General features: G+C 52.0%; 1 protein-coding gene across 1 annotated transcript in view; it reads left to right on the forward strand.

Annotated features, from left to right (window-relative positions):
- Positions 1 to 19377, forward strand: part of Slco2a1 (solute carrier organic anion transporter family member 2A1) — an 81845-nt gene extending 62468 nt beyond the window's left edge. Inside the window, exons 5-14 of the mRNA XM_006978664.4 lie at positions 706 to 804; positions 1658 to 1794; positions 3841 to 3919; positions 4436 to 4600; positions 5619 to 5808; positions 7436 to 7601; positions 9631 to 9794; positions 13861 to 13925; positions 16314 to 16437; positions 17311 to 19377. Of these exons, the coding sequence (XP_006978726.3) occupies positions 706 to 804; positions 1658 to 1794; positions 3841 to 3919; positions 4436 to 4600; positions 5619 to 5808; positions 7436 to 7601; positions 9631 to 9794; positions 13861 to 13925; positions 16314 to 16437; positions 17311 to 17431 (1310 nt within the window). The 3' untranslated portion in view covers positions 17432 to 19377. The remainder of the gene's footprint in view (positions 1 to 705; positions 805 to 1657; positions 1795 to 3840; positions 3920 to 4435; positions 4601 to 5618; positions 5809 to 7435; positions 7602 to 9630; positions 9795 to 13860; positions 13926 to 16313; positions 16438 to 17310) is intronic.
- Positions 19378 to 19986: the final 609 nt, after the last annotated feature.

The raw sequence follows: 19986 nt of genomic DNA on the forward strand, positions 1-19986 counted from the left end.
ATGACATTGTGTTCTACCAAGTTAACACAAGAGAACCATGCAATTGCATTCTCTAAATGCAACAACAACACAACACACAATGTTTTGAGTAAGTTTAAAATTTGTAGTGGGCCACATTCATAACTATCCAGGAGACCATGTGGCCTCTGGGCCATGAGTTAGACACTCGGTTGATCCTCCACAAGTCACCCAGTTCCCCAGGCTCCTGTTGGGTGGTACATTACTTCTCTGAGCTGCGGACAGGTTGTCATGCGTGAAGCAGGTAGCAGATGGCCAACTGGTGCCTGATTCCTTCTCTTAGAAAAAGCCACATTGAGCTTCCTCGGGGCCTCAAGTCACAAACTGCGCCTCCGACTCCACCTTCACCTGCCAGAGCCGCCAGCACCGTGCATGGGAAGCTTCACACACAAACACACCCTGGACCGGCATTTTTTTAAGATACGGTGGAGGCAGGTTCATTCCCGGCCAGAAGATCTCGCTGGCAGGTGGAGAGGAGCAGCAGGCTCGTTTCTGCCAGCCTTGGCATCTGGCCCTTATCTGCGGGAAATGTTACGGGCGTGGGCTTCAGAAAGTATCAGCGGCAAGGGCTTATGATTCCCAGGGGACAGTGGGTGATACCTCAGGAGTCTCCCTCGGTTTAGGAGACTGGGGTTGCTGAACATTCTCAATGCCCCTCAACCCATTGTCCCTCGCTTCAATTCCCAGCCATCCTGTTTGCCATCGCTGTGTTTGGACCGGCTTTTGGGTACCTGCTGGGCTCAGTCATGCTGAGGATCTTCGTGGACTTCGGCAGAGTGGACACTGGTGGGTATGCCGAGGACACTCACTCTTATTACCCTTTTGACTGGTGCTTCTGACTTAGCTCCTCCCTCTTGGCTGCCTAAAGAGACCAGCAATGGAGCTCCTGTCCCATGTAGGACAATGCCCGGGGGTGCCTGTCACTGAGTAACTGGAAACCATTCTGCCACTTTCTTCCAGAAAAGAAAGATTCCGTGTCCATGTTTGATGTCAAAGAACACAATAGAGGCTTCTAGATGGGGTGCAGTGCAGATTTTTAGGGGAACATTTCTCTTTTGGAGGCCAGGCAACCATCTTGTTGATAACCTATATTCTCAGGCTCCTAAGAATCATGGGCCTGCCCTTCTTAGGGATCCTCAAAAGTAGGGTGTAACAGAGCTCAGTGATTAGGAGTACAGGTTAGGGTACCAGGAAGACAGGTTTGAAATTGGCTAATGGACTAGGGATTTGTTTTCCTGATTGGTTAGAGAGGTCAGATGTACATAACTCTTACGCCACAGGCATGCTAGAGGAGACAGTAGGGTGATGGAGGTAACATGCATGAACCATGTCAGCCCTTGGAGACCAGGTCATTTCACCATTTTTCCTGCCAACAGCTAGAGAAGGAACACAGTGAGAGGGGGATGGAGTCTGGGAGTTTCTAGTGTTTGGCTTTTTGTGCCATGGCCTGGGTGCTCTGGGAAGATCAGAAAGGTCTGGAGAGGGAGTGTGGTGACCAGGGTCCTACATCATGGAGTGTCTTGTCACCATTACGGGAAGAAAGTCAGTGAAATACTCCCTTGAACTGACTGTCCCTTTCTAGTCAGAAGACACCATGCATTCAACCAACAGACATTTTCATCCTTTGGTTTCTTTTCAGCTACAGTGAACTTGAGCCCAGGAGACCCCCGATGGATCGGAGCCTGGTGGCTGGGCCTGCTCATTTCTTCAGGCTTCTTAGTTGTTACTTCTCTGCCTTTTTTTTTCTTCCCTCAAGCAATGCCCAGAGGAGCAGAGGTAAGTTTCCCAGAGCCCAGGACTCTGTCGATACAGAAGCTTCAGCAAAGGACCCGGGTTGAAAATAAACAGTTGGGAAGCCGTAGCGGCTTCAGAAAACTGAGTGAAATAATGACAAGTCTCAGGACACAGGGCTCCTCAGAGATGGAGAGGAGGTACCCCTCGGTATCCTCTTATCAAGCTGTCATCTCAGAGACCAGACGTTAGAAACCTCTGAGTTCACCTAGGCTGGGGTAAAGAGCTATGAAACAGTAACAAGGAACGTGTGTGTGTGTGTGTGTTTGTGTGTGTGTGTGTGTGTGTGTGTGTGTGTGTGTGTGACTCAGTCCATAACATGCTTGCCATGCAAACATGAAGACCCCAGCTTTTTCCCCACAGCCTCGCTTTCTAAAAAAAGCCAAGCATGGTGCTGTGCAATTACAATCCCAATGCTAGGTAAGCGGAGAAATGGGAGGATTCCCTGGGGCCTACCAGCCAGCCTACATGGGGAGCTCCAGGCCTCTTAGCAACCTTCTCTTAAAAAGACAAAATCAAGATGGATGGTGCCTGAAGGATGACATCCAAGGTTGTTCTCTGGCTTCCACGTGGACGCACGCGCGCGCGCGCGCGCACGCGCGCGCACACACACACACACACACAAAAGTTGAGCCAGTGGTGAGGCACAGTTGGCTTCTACATTTAGTAGAGCTTCCTAAGGTTTGAGCCGGAAAGCCTGGCTGAGAAGGGGAGCCTGAGGCGTGAGGGCATGGTGCAAGGATGGCTGGGTGCAGCATGCTCTGGGCAGGGTTGTACCTGCTGGGGAAAGGATCTAGGAAGTTGAAAAAGGGAAACAACGAAAAGGAGGCTGAGTAAGGCCCTTTATGTGGGGCTGAAATGCTTAACATTTTCTCCTGTGAGTTCCAGACATCGTGGTGACTCCCCGGACACCTAGTGACAATATGGCGGTTGGCTGAGGTTGGGGTTCATGAGGGAATGGAAATTAGAGATCTGAGAGGCTCAAGAGAAAGATGGAAAATCCAGCTGAGGGCCAGGACAATGGCCACCAGAGAGACAGGGCAAAGGGCAGGCTGATTGTTCCTAGAGGGGTGATGCAAAGACTTGGCTGTGAGTCGGGTTGGAGTTCATGCTTTGTATCCGGGATTGGAGACAGAAATGGGCCCCACTGTCCGAAAGCGGGCATGAGTAGAGGCCTGGAGCTTATCCCAGGGAAGCATTTTAAAGGTCATTACATATTGTGATAGGCTCAGTTGGACAGATCTGAGTTTGAAGACTTCCACTCATAAACTAGCTGAATGATCTTAGACAAGTTGCTTTATTTCTCAGCTTCCTCTCTTGTAAAGTTCTTGGGGGGGGGGGTAATTAGAGAATCTGCTTGGGAAGGAAGTTGTGAGGAAGGAGGTAATGCATGGGGAATGATGGGCATGTTGCCCAGAGCTGAACAGGTGCTCAGTTAATGGGAGCACCAAAGAATGCTAACGGCAAAGCCCGGGGCCTGTGTCTATGCAGTGGCTCAGAGAGGGCTGGGGCCCCTGTCTGGAGCTGCTGGCGTTAGAGACTGGCAAGGGGACTGAGGTAATGTGTCCAGAAGGCATGGGTAACGGTTAGGATAGAACCTGGAGCAGGACTCACCTTTGGACTGAGGAGAAAGCAGGGACCCCAGGGAGGACACAGAAAGGGAGAGCTGAAAAGAGCAGACATTGGAGAACCCTGTTATCCTAGAAGAAGCTACCCCAGGAATCTGCATACGGAACACAGTGTAGCCATGACATATAGGCAAGGGGTAGGATCCAGGATGATGCTTTTGGCATCAGTCATGGGAAAGTCAGATGCAATAACATGCCCATAGGTACTGTGGGAGGCACTGGCACGGATTAACTCTGGTCTCCAGCCAAGGCACCAGGCTCATTAAAACACAGGTGGTGTTTGCTTCAAGAGTGCATCCTCAAGGTGCCCTCCCATACCTGCATGTGATCCTTGAGCCACTGAGTCCAGAGAGTCAAGGGCTCGGGGACGGGCCACTAACATCACCGTGTCTGCTGCCTTCAGAGGTCTGGTGTGGCAGATGAAACAATGAAGATGGAGGAAGAAGACAAGTCAAGAGGCTCCCTGTTGGATTTCATTAAACGTAACTGACGGCCCCAGCAGCCATGGGCGGGCTGGTTCCGGGTGGCAGGAGGCCAGGTTCAGGGTAAAGGGCGACCAGAAACAAGAAGATCTGGGACTGCCTCGCCTCTCAGGTGCCCCCTCACTCCAGAGGGCTTCTGCCAATGATCCTGGTGACTGGTTCCTTACAGGGACCGGTAGACCCTAGCTCAGGCAGAGCTAGTCACCACGCCAGGCCCCCACTCCCACTGTCTCCTTTTCACTTCCTGTAAAGGTGGTAGTCGTGGGAGCAGAGACCTTGCCCAGTGTGAACCCTGTCACTCCTTACCTACCACCCGCAGCATCTTTGTTAGACCCCAAGCGTAGTGAGTGGGAATCCCAGGACTGCGTGCCTCTGGGCTGACCGCTGCGAGTCTGGACGACTCTAAGGCTGCCCTGAGGGTGACAGGGTGATGAGTCAGGGTAGTGGCAAGGCTCTGGGAGGCTGGGGATGGATGCTCTTACCAAGGCCTGTTCCCTGACAGTCATCTACCTGCAGGGTTCCCCCGCATCTTCCTGAGGCTGCTGATGAACCCACTCTTCATCCTGGTGGTCCTGACTCAGTGTACCTTCTCCTCTGTCATCGCCGGCCTCTCTACATTCCTCAACAAATTCCTGGAGAAGCAGTATGGGGCCTCAGCAGCCTATGCCAACTTCCTCATTGGTGTGTCAGAGGGTGCCACTGCAAGGCCTGGGTGGTACTCCCCTAGGGAGGAGCTGGGTACCGTCCAATCCATCCAGGGATAGCCCGGGGCCAGACCGGATACAGACAGGAGACAGGAGGCTTGCCCAAGAGAAAGAATTTTAAGGACATTTTTCCTGGTTGGCAATCTAGAATGTTTTTGGCAGGTTTCGGAGGCTCCTATTCTTCTATTCAGGAGTGGGTGGAGGCTGGGGGCTGCTTTCCTTCCCATCAAGAGGGTGGGAATCTGAGAGCCTCCCAAATGACCTTATCGGGGACAGCAGAAGAGAGAGGGAACTTGAGACATACAAAACGCCTCTTAAGGGGTTTCCTTGTCCAGGAACTTGAGTCGATGCTCGCCCCCACCCAGATTAATGAACCCAGAACCTATGGGGGTGGGGTGCTCATACTTCTTCAAGTAGGTGCTAAGAACCACCCACAGAGGTTCCACCAAGTGCCTAGGTGAATGACTGGGCCCAGTCCCTAGGTGAACTTGACCACACACGTAGATTTGACGTGAGATGTGAGGATGGCTCCCTGTACTCTCTGCACTGTGGTGTAGGCTTTGGCTATGACATCATTTCTCTCCTCTTCAGTCTCAGACCAGGGGTTACCACCCAAGAAAGAGCTACTTCCCTATCCTTGTTGTTCTCATCTTGTTTTCAATGTTGTTTCTTTGAGACAAGGCCTAGAGTAGCCCAGGCTCATCCCAAACTCGCTAAGTAGGTGAGAATGGCCTTGAACTCCTGATCCTCCTGCCGCCACTTCCCAAGTGCTGGGATTCTAAGTGTCAAAAGCTGACTGCTTCTTTATTCTTTGATCGCGCAAGCCAACCCTCTAGTGAATTCTCAGGATGTACCCAGCCAACACTCAATAGTAATAATACTCAGGAGTCCGGTATAATAGAGCATACCCAATGTCCCTTCATGAAGCCACGCTTGCTGGTGGTAGAGTTCGAGACTCCCAAGCTGTGCATCCAGCCCTTCTCCTCCTCACCTAGGTGCTGTAAACCTTCCTGCTGCGGCCTTGGGGATGCTGTTTGGAGGAATCCTCATGAAACGGTTCGTTTTCTCTCTGCAAACCATCCCCCGAGTGGCTGCCACCATCATGACCATCTCCATAATCCTCTGCGCCCCTCTCTTCTTTATGGGATGCTCCACCCCAGCTGTGGCTGAGGTCTACCCCCCCAGGTAATGAACTAAGGGACGCAGAGACGCCCCTTGGAACCACAGCTTGAACCCAGCTACCGGGTATTCTTCCCTCTCTGCCTCTTTTACCTCCTCCTCTGTCCTGTTCATTTGGCTCTGATCTCTCACACGATAACACAGAAAATCAGGTCTCAGAAAGTTTGCTCCATTATGAGACCAGCCAGCAGTCAGGGTGAAGGTTCTATTTTGTAAGAAGCATCAGAAACTGATCGGTTTAGTTTCTGAATGAGCCTGAGCCCTAGGAACCAGGAAATGAGCTGTGGTTAGTGCCAGCTCTGGGCCAGCTAGAATCAGAGCCTTGCTGAGCTGTCGAAGAAAGAGAAGACTTGGAAAAGTTTTGAGATGCGCAATGGAAGTGGGGCCGGGAAGGCCAAGGGCAGGTCAAAGTGCCGGTCTGTTCGTATAAAGCAGTGTGAAACATACCTTTAGAGCCAAGCTTCATCTTCAGAAAGGGCAGTACAACCCTGTGAGCAAGGAACATGCCCGCCCCCCCTCCCCCACCCCCTGACCCCTGGCTCCAGTGACCACCTGACAACCCTTTCTTTAGGACTCAGTCCAAGGAATTGGCAAGATCTGGAGACTCAGAACCTTTTAGCCCCTGTATATTCTCTTTGTCACAGAGAGGTACATCTCCAAATACAGCAGCCGCATCAGGCAAAAGCCAAAAGAATAGTTTGAGATGGTCTCTGTATTTGACAGGGGAGGGAGGGGAGGGTAACAAAGCAAGAGAACGTTGCTTAGCATGGGGAACTCACTGCTGTTCTGCAGGCTGGCTGTGGATCCAGAGGAGCCTGAAAGCTTTGGGGCCTTTGGGTGGCTTTCACTGGGAGTTCGGTCCCAGCTCTGCTGTCTGCTTGGCTTGAGTTCTGGGTATGATGTTCCTTGCTGCCATGGGGACATTGCCTAAGCTATAGCATTCTCATCCCCATAAGAAGCATAACTGGTTCTAGGTATACTGAGGGGACTGTACATGAAGAGCCCCTCTGTCATGATGTCTCATAAACACTACCAGTCACTAGCATAGTTTCATCAATGCACTACTCAGCTGTGGTCTGTCACAACTTCTCCAAGGAACATCAGTAAGATCAGCCATTGAAATCCACTTAGATGACGTTCTGGCCAGGATGGGGAGGGGAATAGGGAGACCCAGATCAGCAAATCCATATTGACTCAAGAGATGAGCAGCCAATGAGAGGCTCAGATGCCTCCAAAGGTCCCAGCCTTTAGCCAGAACCTAGCTGGAAGATGACAGAAGACAAGTACCACCAATGACATTACCGTGGCAGCTACCATTTCTGTCATGGGCATCTCAATCCGTTGGTCATTTTGACTCTGACAGTGGCATTGGGGTTTGCTGGCTAGACCTTCCCAACTGGTGGCTTTGGGCTCCAAGTGTCAGGATAAATGGAGAGAGCCATGATTTCCAAACAGTGGCAGATTTGCAACCAGCTCCCATGGACCTCAGTTCAGATCCTGGGGTGGCACTGGCCCAAGACAAACAGAGACATGCAGGCACATCAGCCAGGCCAGGAACTCGTGCTGGGCTGGAGTGTAGGGCTGTTTCTTGGTCTTGCTTTGTTTGATTCCGCGCTTCCTGTTTCGCTGGCAGCACATCAAGTTCTATACATCCGCAGCCTCCCGCCTGCCGCAGGGATTGCGTGTGCCCGGATTCCGTCTTCCACCCAGTCTGCGGAGACAATGGAGTCGAGTACCTCTCCCCTTGCCACGCAGGCTGCAGCAGCATCAACATGAGCTCAGCAGCTTCCAAGCAACCGGTAAGGACGAGGGAGTCACAGGGGCAGACAGCCACGTGGAGCTTGGGGGCTCGGTGTGCAATCTCCAAAACTGCCCCTTGGCTCTGGAACTCAGCATCAGCATCCTAGCCTCCTCCACCCTCTCTCCACCATCCCTGCCCCAGGGTCATGACCAGATGCCTGCAGCCCAAAGTCAATTAAAGATTGGCCCGTGACCAACAAGTTCATTCTTGGGGATTTGTCGAAACAATGGAAACAAGCCGTAGTGTTCGCCCTCAGTGGAGACTTGTGGCTGATACTGATGGCTCCCGGGGGAAGGGGAGGCACTTCTAGGTTCTGGGTTCAGGTCATGTTACAGGGTCACATGGGCTGGGAGCAGAGGGACCCTGTGACGTGGACCTGAAAGGTCAGTCCTGGGAGCAACAGTCGAGGGCCTTTGCTTCAACCCCTCAGCTCCCAGGGGTACCACAGAGCCGGCCTGAAGTCACAAAGCTATTTAAGAGCAAATCTGGAATTACAGCCAAAGCTCTGCCTCAACTGGTGTTCAAGGCCATGGGTCTCCTTCTTGGGCAACCTACAGGGGCCTCATGCATCAATCTGTGAGGACAGTGGCCCTGGGCCTTCTGGGTTCAGCCAACGGCAAATGACTCCTCTGGTCATCTGTCTGTTAGTCAGCACACAGCGCACACTGAGTGCAGTCACCACACTGAGGATGAGCTGGTGAGCCTATGGCACCAAGGCCCATTCTCACGGTTTGCATTCAGTCCAATAAATGCACAAGATAAATGCTGGGGTGCAAGGGGAAGACACTGAGCAGCACAGAGAGTGCCTGGGGGACTTCTTAAGATGACTTACACCTGAGCAAGAGCAGAGGCAACCTATGGAAACCTGAATCCCACTGCAGGTCACGGAAGAGCAGGTACAAAGCCCAGGCGTTGGGTACACCACAGGAGCAGAGAGGAGACCGGGTGGGGGCCAGGGCCAGGGCCAGGCAGGCCCAGGGCTGAGCAGGGCTGGGCAAGCCAGGCTCAGGGGGTAGATGATCTTCTTCCCCCAGTGAGAGCAATGGGAAGTCTGCGCCATTACCACAGGATACCCCAGTAGGAAGAATGCACTTGTGCGGAGGCTCTGCAGGCCAGGCTAGCTTCCACTTACCACCTCTTCCAAGGAGACAGGACAAGGCTGCTTTCCCCAGCAGCCTCTGTGGACAAAGGCACATGGCTCTCAAGCAGAGAAGGGTGAGGAGATGAGACAAGATGGTCCCTTAATTTACCTTCCAACTGGAAGAGCAGTGGCTTCTGTGGTTTTCTTATCTTTATTTACTTACCTCTGACTCATCTACTTCCAGAAATAATCTTGACAGGCTTCCAATAACAGCACAGGCATATCAAGATAAAATCCATTACCATGATAGCAAGGAAAAAAATAATAAATTATAAGGGGAAAAAGTCTTGATGGTTTAAAGTCCAGACTGAGGGAGGTAACAGCGATGTTGTGTATTATAAACTTCTGAGCTTGAGAGCCAAAGGGGAGCGGGAACATAGGCCACATGTCTGAAGAGGGAGGCATCCCAGCGCACTAGTTCACACAGCTCCATTACAGCTCCGACGCTGACGTCATTCCAGGCTGGCCCATCAGCCCCTGGAAGGGGAAGGTCAAGATGACCAGATGAGCAGTGGCCACCAATGAGTTGTCCAATGGTATCGAGCCATATGGAATTATGACAAGGCAGGGGCCTCCTGTGGGGTCCCCTCCTAGGCCAAAGGACGCCTCCTCAGTGGGAAGTGCTGCAGAGGGTTTATACAATGCCATCCTTGTTTCCTCGGCTCCCTGCATATATCTTCTCCTCTAACAACCCCCGCAGCTGGCTGGGCCCAGAGGACAGCTCTCCCAGGCTCCAGGCTCCTCGATGAGGGTACTTTGCCTGGTGGTTGGGATCTTGGGCATCTAGAGGTTCATACTCGTGGGAGTCTGTGGCAAGAGCCTATGTGGATGTGTGAAACGTGTGGAGGTGTAGTCCTGACATACCTACCTCCTGTTCTTCCTCAAGAGCTATTTGAACTGCAGCTGTGTGATCGGAGGATCTGCATCAGCAAAGACAGGGTCGTGCCCTGTATCCTGTGCTCACTTCCTGCTCGCGTCTACCTTCCTCATCTCCTTCGTGGCGCTCATCGCCTGCGTCTCCCACAACCCGCTCTACATGATGGTTCTTCGGTGAGTGGCGCCCCCCCCCAGCCTCTGACTGATGCTCCCCCACCCTCCCTTTGATGTTACATCCTGTCTCCTCCCACTTACAGTCTCTCCTCCCTCTCCTGGCCCTGGGGGTCTCAACAGCAACACAAGACCACAGAGTACACTAACGGCAGGGGTTCCTGGTTCCAGGAGGAGCTCCTTGTTAGGTGGCCCCACTCAGGTCCCCAGCACCCGTGAGACACAGGTCCTGTTACCTCCATTCAGTTCCTGGGAAATTAAATCATAACCCAGGTTGGCAGAACTGGCAAAAGGCTGAGCCTCAGGTTAAAGACAGGCTGGGCGTACAGAGTCACTTGCTTTTCAATCTTAAAGGAACTGAGGAGAAAGAGGAGGAATCAGCGGATGTACAAACAGTTAAGTTGGAAACTGAGGAAAGTTCCAGAAGCAAATTGAAGCGAAAGCTGTGGGAAAGGCTGAAAATGAGAAAACTGCATGAGGCTAGAGACCCAGTGCGCAGGTTGGGAGGAACACGCTGACCAGGGTGGGGACCAGGGAGACGTCCAGTTGCAGCTGACACCTGAGCACCTCTCAGGCTTTTATAGAGAGTGCTTCTCCTTTGCCTCCTTCTACCAAAGGAGAAAAAAGAAAATATACCTCACTCAAGAGTTCGCCTGCCCACCCACCTCCTGCCTGCCTCCCTGTACTCCCTCTGAGTCCCCATCTGCTTACTTGGAAAGCAGAGAAGGAGAAACTTGATCCTGGAAACTCCCTGTCATCCTCAAAGTCTCTGCATCCTCACTCCCTGGGTGTCCTTGGGTGTTGCCTGACCTCAGGAGCCTCAGTTTCCCAGATTAGGGAAGGAAGTTTGTGGTCCCCTCCTCCAAGCGCTAGTGTCAGCCCTACAGGGCCATTTGCTTTGGAAACAGAAGGTACCCTGCTGGTGTGGTGGTGTCTCCTATAAACCCAGTACTTCCAGGGTGGAAGCAGGAGGATCAGCAGTTCAAGGTCATCTTTGCCGACATTGTAAATTAGAGACCAGCCCAAGTGACATGAGAGTCTACCCCAGTGGTTCTCAACCTGTGGGTCGAGGCCCCTTGGGAGTTGACCAGCCCTTTCACAGGGGTCACCTGAGACCATAGGAAAACACGGGCATTGACATTATGAGTCCTAACAGTAGCAAAATTACAGTTATGAAGTAGCAATGAAAATAATTTTATGCTTGGGGGGGTCACCAGAACATGAGGAACTGTATTAATGGTGGCAGCAGCGTTAGGAAGGTTGAGAACCACTGCCCTACCTCAAAAAGGAGGTGGGGAGTGGTGATCTCCATATTGGTTAAGACCTATTCCCCCCAGAACCAGATGCTATGCCAAGAATGTAATTTAGTGACAGAGTGCTTGCTTAGCTTGTACACAGCCCTGGGTTCGAGCTCCCAGGGGAGAATAAAGCAGCTGCCGGAATTTTACCCTATCCAAGTCAGTTCTCTGCCAGGTTAGCCCACAAGCCGCCAAGCTCCTGATACTCTCGCTATTTCTATGACGCTGGCAGAAGATAAGAAATTCCCGTGTTAAAGACAAAAGCTATCGTTACAGCAGCAAGCAGTGTATCCCCTGAAGTTGTATTGATTATCCATATGCTCCAGATCCTTCAGAATGGACGCACAGGTCCACACATGTGCTTTGTGTGCAGCAGGCTCTCATTCCAGCATGGGAACACTGAGCTTGAGAGAGCTTATACAGTGAGCCGCGAGCAAGCTCCAGCTCATGCCTCCAGGCTATTCCCTGCAACCACAGCCCAGAGAAATAGCCCAAAGGCAGCAGCAGTCAGGACTGTATGATCTCAGGAAGAATGGGTATGAATGCTCAGAGCTGACAGCATGATGCCTCCCCCCCCCAAATCTTGTCGCCTTCTTCCTTCCTGTTCCCCATCCTGTGCACCCCAAGGACTGACCCTGTCACCCAAGGCAAATCGGTGGAGTTCCCTTCTTCCCTGCTGGGTTAGGCAGGCCCTGGTCTACCTTCTGACCCAGACCTAAGCCTGCGTGAGGCCCTGAAGAGGAGAGAGCAGGGGAAGGGATCCCCATGGGGAACTCAAACTCTATCAAACCACCTCCCTGAGTTGTGGAGACCAGCATCCGTTCAACCCTCCCAAGACTGGTCAGTCTAGAGCAAAATTAGAGAGAAGGTTCCAGGACCCCAGTGGTTTAAAGATTCATCCCATGGGAGAAAAGATAGTGCCTGAGGTACTCCAGTGGGATGCCCTTCTTGCACGGGTGCTAGCTTTTCCTGTAACTTGACAGATGCCCCAAGTGTTAGTTATTAGTCCTGGTCCACCTCAGGCCCGAGATTACAGCCTGGGAGCCGAGGTCAGCTGACAATGTAGAAAGAGTGGTCAGAAACCCAGGCTTAACGCAGGAACAGATGGGGGAGCCTCTAGAAGGGGCCTAGGAGCTCGGTCTTACTAAGTTAGAACACGTAGGAGTCAGTCTGCCCGGTAAAGGACAAAGACAAGGAGGCAGGGTATTGATTATGTGTCTTGTTGCTGGGACAAAATGCCTAACAAACGCACCTTAAGCAGGGAAGGTCTTACTGTGGCTCACAGTCCAAGGGTACAGTCCATCACGGCAGGCGAGCCATGATGACAAGAGAGGTTCTAGCCATGGGGTAGGAGCAGAAGTCCACAGGTGGTCACATTGTAGCCATAGTCAGAAGGAGAAAGATGAATACTGACACAAAGCTCACCTTCTCCTTCCCATTCAGCCCAGGACCCCAGACTATTAAGTGGTACCATGAACATTCAGGGTAGGTCCTCCCAACTTAATCAAACCTGTCTGGGTACATCCTCATGTACCCAGGGGGTCTGTGTCTCAGCTGATTCCAGATCCATAAGCGGGCAACGAAGATTAGACATCCACTATGGATTGGACCATGGAAGGGGAGCTGTAGATACAGAGGGAAAGACCATCCATTCAGTCAGGATTCCAGGCACTGTCTGCTGGGAGGTCCCAGATGGTGCCTCTTTCTCCCACCTGTACCCCAAAGAGCATCCCTTCGCTGGGCCATCTCTCTGGGGATATCTCTCTTTTGCTAGCTGACTTTGGCAGCAGTTGCAAAACAATAGGCCATGGTCTGGAGGTTACCATGGAGTCCTCATCCTCACTGTCCCCTCAGCTCTGAATTCTCTTCCAAATGACAGTCACCGACCCAGGAGTATGTGTGCCGAAAGCCAGGAGAAGTCATCGAGTCTGGGCACACAGCAGGCGTGTCGACTGGTACTCTGGGCTCCTCACCCAGTGTGTGAGAGGCCCACCGCGCCCCATTTCCACTCTCCAGATGAGGTGGGCGCTCTCCAGGGAGAACTGAACCTCTTGACCTGACCTTACCTTCTCTCCCTTGAAGGAGGAAGGGTGGGAGGCAAAACCCTGAGCAAAATCCACAGGATCTGGTGCAAATGACAATGTAAAGCCTTTGACTTGTGAATCATTAAGAATTTCAAGTCATATATAAATCAAAACTGGGCCTTTCTGAGGGTGGCATCCTCTGCAGCTGTTCCAGTCACACCTCACAAAGCTGGCCCAGGGCAAGGAATTTTTTTCAGACCTGCACAGAAGCTGAGAGCCCAGGGCCCTCTTTTCCTGGTACAAGACACTCTGTGGGTGTTGTTCAGGCCTGCTGTCTAAGCATCGGGCCAGAAATTCCTTTCTACTGTTTCTCTGCTTGCCTTCCCTCCAAGCAGTCCCTGGGCAGCCCTGAAAACAACACAGACCATTGGTTCTCGAACCCAAGTTTGCATCCAACCCTCCTGGGATATTGTGTGTCCTTGATAAATGTCGGGCTGGGAATCTGTGTTTTGAATACTAGTTAGCCTAGGTGATGCCTCTGATCCAGTGATGGTGCTGTGAGAACCACGTGTGTCATAGGAGCTTTTTAGCCAGGTGAATCTCACCGTCCGTCTTCGTGCCTGATCAGACTGCAGGAAGGCTGGTCCCGACCTGCTCTGAGTCTGTCTACTCCCCGCGCCCCACCCCCTCCAGGTGATGCAGCAGCCCAGAGGCCTCCCAGTGCTGATTTCCTGTTTTCCTTTTCAGCGTGGTGAACCAGGATGAAAAGTCATTTGCCATTGGGGTACAGTTCTTGTTGATGCGCTTGCTGGGTAGGTAACGAAGACCTTTCCTTCTGGATTCGAGGCCCTGGACCATGGGCATCTAAAGGCTACGGGGAGGGGCCGGGGAAGACAGGGTTGGGAGATGCCCCGCCTCAAGTCAGCTGTCTAGGGAGCTGTGTACAACCAATGCAAGTATCAAACCCTGACAGGGCAGTTTGCCTAATTGCTTGAGATCAGGAGGGATAAATTCCGTCTACGGCATTTGAGCCAAACTAAATTATGTAAGAAAAAGAAAAGAAAAGGGCATAGCTGAAAATACTGGATACAGAGTTAAAAGCAGGTATTTTTAAACTTTCTCCAAGAATCTGCCCTAGGAAACAAAACCTTGCATTCCTACCCCAGACAGCAGCTTCTGAACTGAGCCCTGGCTTTCTTCCCGTTTTCCAGACTTCTCTCCTCTGTCATGGTTCAGCAAATGTCTGTTCTGTCAGGGGATCCTCTGCCTATGAACCCTGCCTGTCTTCAAGTAGCCTGGAGCTCCCCATCTCACCCCTAAAGCTGTGCATGCACGCATGCACGTGACCCACGGAGGGAGGGAGAACTCCCGTGGGAGCAGGAGGCACCTGGCTTTCCCTGAGTACAGGGACTGTGGGGTGAGGGGACACACTGCAGATGCTTTCCCAGGCTTCCTACCCTTAACACATGTGTGCATTAGACTGAACACAAGGCACTAAGATGGAGGTCTTGCTATGGGGATGAACGGAAGTAAAGAGACTAAATTCAACAGAGAATCTTTGTACTAAGAATTACAGGGATGGGGATTTGAAGATTCCAGCCAGAAGGACTCTTCAGTTACTAGCAGTGAGCACCTTCCCGCCTTAACCACTGAAACCACGTGAAGCCTGCTCTGCATTATTAAGCAGAGGTGCAGGTCACATCCATCATCCTTCCGGCACGTGCTATGCTCCCTCCTGACTCAGTCAGCTGGGCAGGAGCCTGTGCAGGGTCTGAGCCAGCGTTTCAGTGGAGTTTCTTGGCCTCAGGCCACTTGTCCTGTGATGAAGTCCCTCTAAGTTCCAAAGGATCCTTCTTAACTCTCCTAATGATGACTGTCACCTTCCTGGGCCACACAGGGGACGCAGGGCGTCTTGTCTGAGCAGAAACTGGTTTGTCAGCACAGCTCCTTCTATTCATTGATCATCTAGCACTTCTAGCTCATTCCTGACTTATTCTAACGTCCTGGCTGTTAGAGACAAGGCATTCCTTCCAGCTGACCGCCTGCCCTGCTTCTCTGTGTGGCTGGAGAATGGCCTCTCGTCCCTCTGCTCCAAGCACCTGCTGCTTTTGCTCTTCCACCTGAGCTCAGATAACTCAGCGTTAGGGCCACGGTTAGGAAGCTCAGGCCCAGAGGAATTCCACTCACTGCTCAAGAACACAGCTCCACTCTGGAGTAGATGAAAAGATGGCTATTTATAAACTCCAGCAGGTTTGCAGTTACCCACTGAGATGTGGTTGAAAACACGCCTTGACTGCTAGTTAGGAATGTCACTAGAGTTGGTTTCTAGCCACGTTTCACTTGGAAACTGGAAAGTGACCAGGGGCTGAGAGGCCACTTCTAGATGTTTCTTACTTAAGGGTGAGGCCACAGAGCTGGATCACCTCTTCTAGAAACAACAACTCACTGGGTGTAGACAGTTGGATGTTTTCAGCACCATGTTTCTGAGTAGGGGATGGCCCATCCCCAGTGTCAGTCCTGGACAAGTCCACCCTGACCCACTGGCTGCCCAGAACTTAGATAACAACAAGGAGCATGGTGGAATTGGGTAGCGGGCATCTAGAATGTTCAGCACCCAGTAAAGCATTGTGCCTGCTGGACTACGTAGAAATTACCACTCAGGTCCTGGGACATTTGGCAGCCTAGGTTCTGAGCAACTGGGGTATCCAGGGTCTCCAAGGGGTGTTGTCTAATCCAGAGGGGCAGTTTGGAGTGGGAGAAGAACATGGGATTTGAACTTCAGTGAAGTGGGGTCCAGTGCATCCCTGGCTTCTCTTGCTCACTTGTTCCTCATTATGATGAAGCCACCTGGAGGCCATGTGAGGAGTTGGGGACATTAGTACTCTCCAGATGCAATCTCTACTTGGGGCCAACCTTGAGCAGGAGAACTAAACTGTGTGGTGTGTGTGAGCTGACATCAGGGTGACCCTGTGATTCATTCAGCCCTGAAAGGATTCCCCTTTATCTCCTAAGCCTTCGGGTGAAAGGGAATTCAAGCTTCACTGATAGTTTTCTGCTTTCCCAAGTCACTGTGATTCCGAGGGCAAGGTAGAGTTGGCCTCAGATGTGTGACCGGGCCATTGGTGTGGGGGACCCGGGCATCTCTGACTGCAGCTCCATGTGACCCAGGCACTCTGAATTCTCTTTCCCATTGTTGCCAGCCTGGCTGCCATCTCCAGCCCTGTATGGTCTCATCATCGACTCCTCCTGTATCCGGTGGAACTATCTATGCTCAGGGAGACGAGGGGCCTGTTCATATTATGACAATGACGCTCTCCGAAACAGGTGAGGGCTCCCCCACACACGGGTATCTAAGAGATTAGGCCTGTGGTCCCAGCAGACAAACAAAACAAACAGACAAGAAACCAAACAGGCATTTGCCTCGTGGCCGTGGTGGTGGCTGTCAGGTTTCTAAGGGATAAGATAGGAGGGACATCTCTGCAAACTCTGCTGTGGACAGAGAGCAGGGGCCGCCATGGCAGGCATTTGGAGACCTGTGAGGAGCCGTTCAGGCAAGGAAACATCGGGTCTGCATTGAGGTGTCCCCCGAGGTTCTGTCCCTCGTGAGCCCATAGCAGCAGAAAAAGTTCACCAAGGGTAAAGGGGCGCCTCAAGGCTGAGAGAGGAATTATGAATATGAGAAGATACCACACAATCTCCACTGTTCAGAGAGAGGGAAACCATAGCACGGCACCCAGCAGAGGTGTCCCAGGAAAGGGTCTAACCTATGCCAGTGAGCCAAATCCAGCCCAGCACCCCAGAGCACTGTCCTACACCAGTGAGCCAAATCCAGCCATCTCTCCTGTTGCCTCCATTTGGTGGAGAAGGTGGGCTGGAAGGGGCTGTGCAAAGGCTAGAAATCCTGAGGGCTGGCAGAGAAGGCCAGCAGAGGGGCAGCAGAAAGGTGCAGACCCTCTGGACACCACTGGGACAGCACTGGCGCCTCTGACCCTCAGTGGTATCACTGGAGACCAGAGAATCGTATGTATGTCCAAAGTGACCCCCACCTGGGAGGTGACAGCCCGTTAGCTGAGTGATGGCCGTCACAGCTCCTAGGCCACGGTGAAAACAGCATCCATCCTCCTGCTGGCCTTGGTCCGGGGACATGGGCTGACGGGCTCTCCTCCCTCACCGCTCCTCCCTCCTCCTGCCTCCTAGGTACCTGGGCCTGCAGGTGGGCTACAAGGCCCTGGGCACACTGCTGCTCTTCTTCATCAGCTGGAGAGTGAAGAAGAATAGGGAATACAGCCTGCAAGAGAACGCCTCGGGCCTCATCTGACCGGCAGTCAGGGCTGTTGCCCTGTCTCAGAGACTGGATCCCATCCCTCCACACACCTGCCTCTATTAGCTAATGTTAACGTGCCCTCTCCTTTTCTTTGTCTTCCTTTCTTCCTCCCTCCCTCCCTCCCTCCCTCCCTCCCTCCCTCCCTCCCTCCCTCCCTCCTAATCTTCCCTTTTTTTATAGAAAGATAGTCTCATTCACCCTTTGTCTCACCTGCCTCCTCCTCCTAAAGTCTCCCCCATGGTTATTGAGGTGTACGGAGCTGGATGAGCACTGATCTGGAGGGTCCAGTTTCACAAACCCCTTGGAAGGGGTCCCCCACATAGGCAGGCTCTTCTCAGCACCGGGTCCTCCAACAAGGTGCCCATGAGGCATCATCCCCTGCTCTCACCAGCCTCTCAGGAATACTTCAGAAGAGTGAGACTAGGGGCCGTGCCTTCCGTGGCAGGCAGCCCAGCTCTCCTCTGATTCCACACCCTGTTGAGAGGCAGAGTGAGAGAAGGAGAAGGAGGTGGTTGATTTCTTAACCAGGAGCTGGCTATGGCTGCTTTTCATCTGGAGTCAGCCTAGTGTGGAGCCCGGGATGGGCTGGTTCCCTTTGTTTTCTCACTTTCTGCCCCCTAGGCTGATTTGGAAGCCACCATTTGGGGAAGTACAGACCTCTATAACCTACACCTTGGTATCAGAGCAGGAACTAAAGAGCCGGGGGCCGGGTCATCCCCACACTGTTCCTATGAACCTGAGGCCTCTCTGCTCTCCTAGCAGCATTATGCTTCTCTCTGCCTTTCTGGGGTTGCATTTCAAACTGAGAAAGCCACAAGAAGACCTAAGAGGGCCTAGTCTCCCACCGTCCCCGTGGAGACCAGACCCTTCCCATTCAGACACGAGAGGCCCTCCCTACCATTACCTGGCACCAGAAGAGCAGCTGCACATGGACTTCACTGTCTGGACTTCAGCCCATGTGCAGAAGAGTAAAAGGAGGCCATCTGAGATGCAGCAGATCACCCGAGCAAGTGATGGAGCCGAGCGGATGTCACCTGTCACTGTGCTTGATGGCAAGCTGCAGCCACAGAGAAAGCAGCCAGCTTGGCTTGCTTGCAAACACATTGTATTCATTGGCATTTTCTCAGCCCCTCACTGCCTCTGGGGTGGAGATGGGCACCTTCTGTGGGCCTGGGCTGGGGCCCACCACTGCTATGCCACAGAGGGGCAAAGGCAGAAGCCCAGGAAGGAAGGCTTTTTACCAGTGATTCTGTCTGTTTATTGGAGTCTGAGGTGGTGCTTGGCTGTAATATTACACGGTTCTCTGAGAGCACCCCTGTAAATCTGACCTCCATTCAGACTAGGGCCTCCTCCCAGAAAGCACTAGGTGGTCAGCAGGGACACACTCACATGCCTGCCAAGCATATCAAGTACCCAAAGATTGGCAGAGAAGATCCTGACATGACCACCCATGCCATTTAGGGCTCCACCTGACTGACTGTGCACCTGACCCTGCGTGAGATGAAGAACCAGCTCACCATGTCCCTGAAGCAGCTAGACAATTGTCATTGCCCTCTGTGACATTTAAGTGCCTTCCAGAAATGTCTTATATGTCAGTGTGGCCAAGCTGCTGACACTGAAGTCGTGGTGGAAGCCATTGTTACTGACAGCGCTCTTTCTGAAGCCACCCGGCTTATTTCCACAGATCTTACTTGGGAGGAGGCTCCACACAACCTCATGGGCCAGTTTCAGCATGTGCAATGGTCCTGCTTGGAACATGATCCTCTGCAACTAACCCTGGGCTTACTCACTGCAGTTTAACCAAATTGTGAAGGCATGGCCTTCAGCCAACCTCACGAACAATGAATGCCAATCTTCAGGTTCTGAAAGATTGGTTGTCCCCACAAGCCTTTATTCTATTATATTGCTATTAATATATTATAATTTTGTTATGAGTGTAAGTTGGTCATTAATTTGTGCTGTCATGTGCCTAGCAGAGAGCAGACAGAATCTGTTCCTTCTAGACAAAGGAAATACCCATGCTTCAACCTTAGAGGTCTGTAGTCAAGGGCACTAGGGTCCATATCACCCTCAAGCCATCTGCCTGGTGCTGAGTAGACCCCAGGTATTGCTTGCGGTTGTCTGGGTCCTTGGCTTGCTTTCCTTGCAGGCCAATGTCAAAGACCCATGAGAATGAGCTCTTGGGACGCCCAATCATTGCCCTTGAGTTCATATCCAGAAGTGGGGCTGGTCATAAACAACTATATCCATGAATACCATAGTCATTTACTATTATCTAGCAAATCTTGCCCCTCAAATGCCAGAGGGGCTATAAGGATCTCACTTTCTTTTCAATTAGAGAGCAAAATGTCACACACTTTAATTGTATCATGCTCAAGATTACTGTTAAAATTTCAAAACACCCTACACAAAGTCTGAGTCCATGTCTATGACTGTAAAAGGGATCCAGAAAGTCCACTTTCCAGGTAGGTGGATGTAGCCCTCAAATCCTATGTGGTGGGTTAGAGCCAAGTCTGGTCAAACTGACCATCAACATTAACCACCAAAGA

This window comes from Peromyscus maniculatus, chromosome 7, assembly GCF_049852395.1.
Source record: "Peromyscus maniculatus bairdii isolate BWxNUB_F1_BW_parent chromosome 7, HU_Pman_BW_mat_3.1, whole genome shotgun sequence".
Classification (NCBI taxonomy): Eukaryota; Metazoa; Chordata; class Mammalia; order Rodentia; family Cricetidae; genus Peromyscus; species Peromyscus maniculatus.